Source organism: Trichechus manatus, unplaced genomic scaffold, assembly GCF_000243295.1.
Source record: "Trichechus manatus latirostris isolate Lorelei unplaced genomic scaffold, TriManLat1.0 scaffold00007, whole genome shotgun sequence".
NCBI classification, from domain to species: domain Eukaryota; kingdom Metazoa; phylum Chordata; class Mammalia; order Sirenia; family Trichechidae; genus Trichechus; species Trichechus manatus.
This window is the reverse complement of record NW_004443943.1, coordinates 10,076,195-10,082,194: the sequence shown is the minus strand read 5'-3', so window position 1 is coordinate 10,082,194 and position 6,000 is coordinate 10,076,195. Positions and strand designations below refer to the sequence as shown.

The following is a 6,000-nucleotide window of genomic DNA, read 5'->3' as shown; positions in this document are numbered from 1 at the left end:
AAAAAATAAAAAAATAAAAAAAAGAAATCAAATGATGTATTTCTTTGGGCAAATCTCCTGCAAAAGATGTCTTTAAAGTTTTAAAAAGCAAAAATATCACTGTAAGGACTAAGGTGCGCCTCACCCAAGCATCGGTATTTTCAATTACCTCCTATGCATGCGAAAAGTGGACAATGAATACGGAAGACTGAGGATGAATTGATATTGTTGAATTATAGTGTTGGCGAAGAATACTGAACATACCATGGACTGACAGAAGAACAAACAAATCTGTCTTGGAAGAAGTACAGCTAGAAGGCTCCTTGGAGGATGGCAAGACTTAAGCTCAAGTACTTTGGACATGTTATCAGGAAGGACCAGTGCATGGAGAAGGACATCATGCTCAGTAAAGTTAAGGGTCAGCAAAAAAAGAGGAAGACCCTCAATGAAATGCATTGACACAGTGGCTGCAACAATGGGATCAAACATAGCAAGGATTATGAGGATGGAGCAGGATTGGGCAGTATTTCCTTCTGTTGTACACAGGGTTGCCATTAGTTGGAACTAACTCTACAGCCCCTAATAACAACAACAATAAAAATGAAAAATCTATACATATATATGAATATATATTCATGTGGATATATGATATATACACATATATTTAATGACTAGTATATTTTATAATATATAACAAATAATTATACACCCAAATATATACACACTCTTTAAGTATGCATATTTGTGATTAGCATACTCATTGTCAACATGAGGGCAAGAGCCATGCTTACTCATATTTATATCCAATGCATAGGTGAACAATATATATTTCTGGAAACATGATTTAATGAATTAATTCATTTCAACATTCATTGAACATTTACTATATGAAGCCAGTGGTCTATGCATTAGCATATAATGACAAATACACACATAAACAATTTGTAGTCGAGTAAAAGAGAACAAGCTAAACAGCTATCATACAATAAGAAGTTCAATACTCATCGTAAAAATACATGGGAACACAGACAAAAACTGTTAATTTCTTAGGGCTATCATTTCAGGTCCACAGAGTTGAGTCTTAAATAACAAATATAAGGTTCATATATAAAACTAGAGCAAAGGGAGGGTAATACTCAGGGAAGTTCAGAAACATTCAAAACTTTCTGTGTCTAGATCGTTTGCATTATGAGAGTTAGAAGAGATGAGACTTAGAAAGCAGGCAGACAAGGAAATACTTTGAGGTGCCCGGCTACCACCAATGACCGCCCTGACAACCCTGTTGCTGTTGAGCCGATTTCAACTCATAGCAACCCTACAGGACAGAGTAAAACTGCACCATAGGGTTTCCAAGGCTCTAATCTTTACAGAAGCAGACTGTCACATCTTTCTCCCGTGGAGTAGCTTGTGGGTTTGAACTGCCAACCTTTCGGTTAGCATCCGAGTTCTTAACCACTGCACCACCAGGCATCCTTAAACAAATGTACACTAGTGTTCAAATAAAGAAATGTATGAGTTTACAGTGTCTTTGTCTGTGCTTCAGTGGAAAATAGACACTTGACCTCTATATTCTCCAATTCTCCAGATTTTTTCCATAGTATCAGAAAATTTCAATCTTATATGCATAATAACAACTTTAAGGTAGTCAGAAAGTGAGAATAAATTTACCAAGTAATATATTTTGGAAGGATTTTATCTTATCCTAGTTGCCTAGGCTACTCAATTAGCATAGAGTTTGTCTATTTTAGGGTCCAGTTAGATAATAATCTATTGTGATCCATAAGATTTTCATTGGCTAATTTTTGGGAGGAGATCAACAGGCCTTTCTTCCTAGTCTGTGTTAGTCTGGAAGCCCCATTGAAATCTCTCCACTATGGATGACCATGTTGGTATTTGAAATACCAATGGCATAGCTTCTAGCATCATAGCAACATGCAAGCCATCACTGTACAACAAACTGACAGAAGGACATAGTGCTGAAAGATGAGTCTCCTAGGTTGGGAGGCACTAAACAGTTCTAATAGTTGCAACAATGGACTCAAACATATCAATAATCATGAAGACGGCAGAGAACCAGGCAACATTTCATTCTGTTATATATAAGGTAGCCATGAGTTGGAGCTGACTTAGCGGCAACTAACATCAAAAGGGTCCAGTCAGTACTTGTCAAATTAATGAATAGATAACAATTAGCACAGGACTAGTGACTCCTTTAATTCCCTTGGAACACCAAATTTATATCTTTGCATATTTAATACAATATTAATCTTAGTCTTTGTAAAGATAATTATTGCTGGAGACAGCTTTTGATACAAGAAAAGTATATATAATCTACATGTATGTGTTTATTTTAAAACATGATTATTTAATTTCAACATATAGTAGGTTTTATTTTTATTATATTCTAGTTTATGAGTTAAATACTGTACTATACTATCATTTTTTTAAGTTTCTGAGCTGATAAATTCTTCATGCATTGGAGTGGGGTTAAGAATGATCTCTCAAGTCAAGAATACCACTGAGATAAGTGGCGGAAAGTTTCACATCAACACAGAAGGTAAACAGGTGTCAAAGCTTTCAAAATTTGAAGAATTAGTTCAGGAAAAGATTAGCAAGTATGTAATTAGAGTCATCATATCCTGTTTAGCTGACATAAATCATTAGTTCTCTCTCTGAATAGCAAGATCTTACTTATTGCAATTTGTAGACATTTTAGCTGAGTATATAAAGGAAAATAGAAAAAGAAAATAAAAATGAAAGGACTGAAATAAACACAGCAATTTATATATGAAACTAAAAAACTAGCTCAAGTTCTTAGAGCTAGTGATCCAGAGGGAATCCAAATGGCAATGTTGAAAAAGAGTGTATGAAAACATCGTTCCAGTACTATGACTCATTTTATTTTCCAAAGATTGCCACAATTTTTTTCTTCATATTCTCTTCTTAAAATGTGACCGAGCACTCCTCCCATCAGGAGGTGGAGTCTATACTCCTAGCCCTTAAATCTGGCAGAGTTTTGATTACAGTTGAAGTAACACTATGAAATTACAGGACTATTCATAAAAGGTAATACAGCTTCTATTTCTCTTGGGTCATAAAAGGTGTTACAGTTTCTGCTTACTTCTCTTGGGAAGCTTGCTTTGAATTTCAGTACCTTGCTGTGAGGAAGTCCAAACAGCCTATAAGAGGCCCACATGCAGTGGAAATGACGCCACTAGCCCACAGCCCTGGCTGAGCTCCAAGCCAACAGGCAAAACTAACATTCTAGGCATGTAAGTAAATCATCCTGTAAGTGGCACCCGGCCATCCGCAAGATGCCTCAGCTGACGATGTGTGGGTCAGATATAAGCATTTCCTCTAAGTCCTGCCAAAACTGCAACTTCATGAGCAAAATAAAGGATTGTTGTTGCTTTAAGCCACTAAGTTTTGTGGTTTGTTACATAGCAATTGATAGAACAAGTACCTAATTTAACAAGTAAATATACTTAATTTTCTTCTACATGACAATAAAACTATGCCTCTTAATGAATAAATATATGCCACAATTAGTTAAATAGAACTAAATAATATAAAACTATAATAATAGAACTAAAACCCTCTTGTTTCACAGATGTTAAGGAATGGCTCGACCATATTTAAAAAGCAAGGAAGAAAAAAACCCCATGCATAATCAAAGCAACATTTAAAATGAGACACTCATCTGCCTGTATATGGTTATTACAACTCAATATAAATGGTGTGGGAATCAATATAGTGACCGTAATATTAAGTGATCTCTTTAAAGCTAAGCATTTCTATTAACTTAATTTTAGGTGCCTGTGTTGGAAGAGAAATCAACTGATTCTTTATAAAGATAAAATCAATATACTCTGTTTCTCAAGCTGCAGCGTGTATTGTCATTCGCTTCCTGCAATGTATCAGTAAATTCTTATACATTTCTTTAGATTCGAATTATTATAGTATCAATGTATACCTTCTCTTGTCTCACTAGCACATCATCTATGTAGAATACACAGGAACGTAAGTTGATACTAAAAAATATATATTTTCCCTCATGTTTCCAATTAAGCCTTTATAAAGAAAAAATTAATGTTCATAATCTTTAACAGTCTTCCTTTTGAGATTGAATAAAATGATACTGTGACATATAACTTTAGGTAATCTACATTTGTTTGTACAGATAAGTTCTGCTTTACCCCTTTTTGTATGCAATATTACTTATTATCTGAAATTTATGTTTTCTTCCTTACATGAACCTCATAACATTTATTCTTTTTTTCCCTCCAAATTTTTTTGTTTTATGCTAGCCAGTTAGAGAATCTAGACTAACAAAAGTGATTCTCAAGTTGCTTTTCAGATCTATTGCTATTGAGTCCCTGGGTGGTACAAACAGTTAACATGCTCAGGTGCTAATCAAAAGATTGGAGGTTTGAATCCACCCAGAGGTGCCTTGGAAGAAAGTTTTATCAATGAACTTCTGAAAAATCAGCCATTGAATACCCTATGGAGCACAGTTTTACTATAATATACATAGGGCTGCCTTTAGTTGGAATTGACTAGATGACAACTGGTTTTATGAGTAAAGCACAGAGAATAACTTTGGTGAGCACTCTTTGAAGTGAGTAAAATGCAATATAACTTACTTTACTTTTAGGTTAGGAGAAGGAAGTCCTGTTTTATTCTTCAAAATCTCAAATATAGAAAGGACCCCAAAACACAATTCACACATAATTTAAAAAATAATCACATATCTTCCAACAAATTCTGGCACTGTGAGACTTGTTACTAACTCAGGGAGCAGAATGCTTTGAACAAAAATGGCAGATAATTAGTTAAATTGTTGGCTTCCAGGAATTAGACTTCTCTTAAATGAGAATTAATATTTTCTACTTAAGGCAGAAATTAATATTTTAGCTTTGGCAGGATATCTGTTTGCCTTATAACTCTTTATTTTTAGGTAAACATATCTATCATCTAGGGAGGTTCAAAGTGTGAATTCCAAGCTGACAGCAGTTTATATCTTCATTAGCATTAAATACACACAAACGGATGCAGAACAAAGTATAGAAAATATGTATTCATGCTTCACCTTTGTGCTTCTTTAATATACATCTGTAAGGAATAGATATTTGTATTCATAATTGGTTGGCTTCCACCTCCAAACAGTGAAACTTAATCTCCAATAACATTTCAGAACTCTAAGGGGCTAAGACAGTATCCTGTATCATTGTCCTCTTTGTGTATCCTCGAATTTAGGGCTGCATTTTTTAAGTATGAACTAAGGGAAAATGCTGCAGTTATTTTGTGGAGTTTCCTAGAATATATTGGCAACTAACTCTGTTGTGATTTATAAGTAGAAAAAATAAGCCAGTCAGTGTCAAAGTGACTCTTCCTTCAGGACATGCTTTCTACTTTGTAAATGATGTAAGTACGCATCGTGACCAAAAATTTACCCATACTCTCTGAAAATGGTTTTTAGCAATGAATAATATTCAACAGTCACACAGAGAATTTCACTGTTCTTACTCATTTGGTCTGCAAAATACTTGAACAAGATCCTATTAGGGCTAAAGAGGTAGAAGCAAAGGGGAAAAGATGAGAGTATATTTACCGGAGATCTCAACTCTGGGATGGCGGCTTGATAGGTGATTGGGCGACAATCACGAGTGTTTGGCACGAGAACACAAGGAAGAAACATTGGCCCCAAGTCATCTCCATCCAGAATATCCACCGTGAGGGTGGTGGTGGTGGTTCGTCGTTCATTCAGATTTTGTGCACGGTCCTGTGGGAAGAACAACATTTCAATATGATAGTTTATAGACATTAGGACATAATGTATGCTATTTTTTTCTCATAATTGATTTGCTTAATTTAACACTGAAGTGATGAAGCTGGGATTCAATCTGAAATCCATGTGTTTTCAAATCAACTTTGGAGAAAAATATAAAAGCTAAGCTTATATAGTTTGGGCCTTTACCTAACATTTTATTTTATAAGATGGATAATAACAGGTTTTGTAAT

The 6,000-nt window shown here is 34.8% G+C and overlaps 1 protein-coding gene across 16 annotated transcripts in view; it reads right to left on the bottom strand.

Annotated features, from left to right (window-relative positions):
* The window catches only part of PCDH15 (protocadherin related 15), an 803,588-nt gene that overhangs the window by 518,520 nt on the left and 279,068 nt on the right, over positions 1-6,000 (bottom strand). For all 16 annotated transcript variants that reach the window (XM_004369889.1, XM_004369890.1, XM_023739508.1 and 13 more), the window contains one exon: positions 5,591-5,761. In XM_004369889.1, the coding sequence (XP_004369946.1) occupies positions 5,591-5,761 (171 nt within the window). The remainder of the gene's footprint in view (positions 1-5,590; positions 5,762-6,000) is intronic.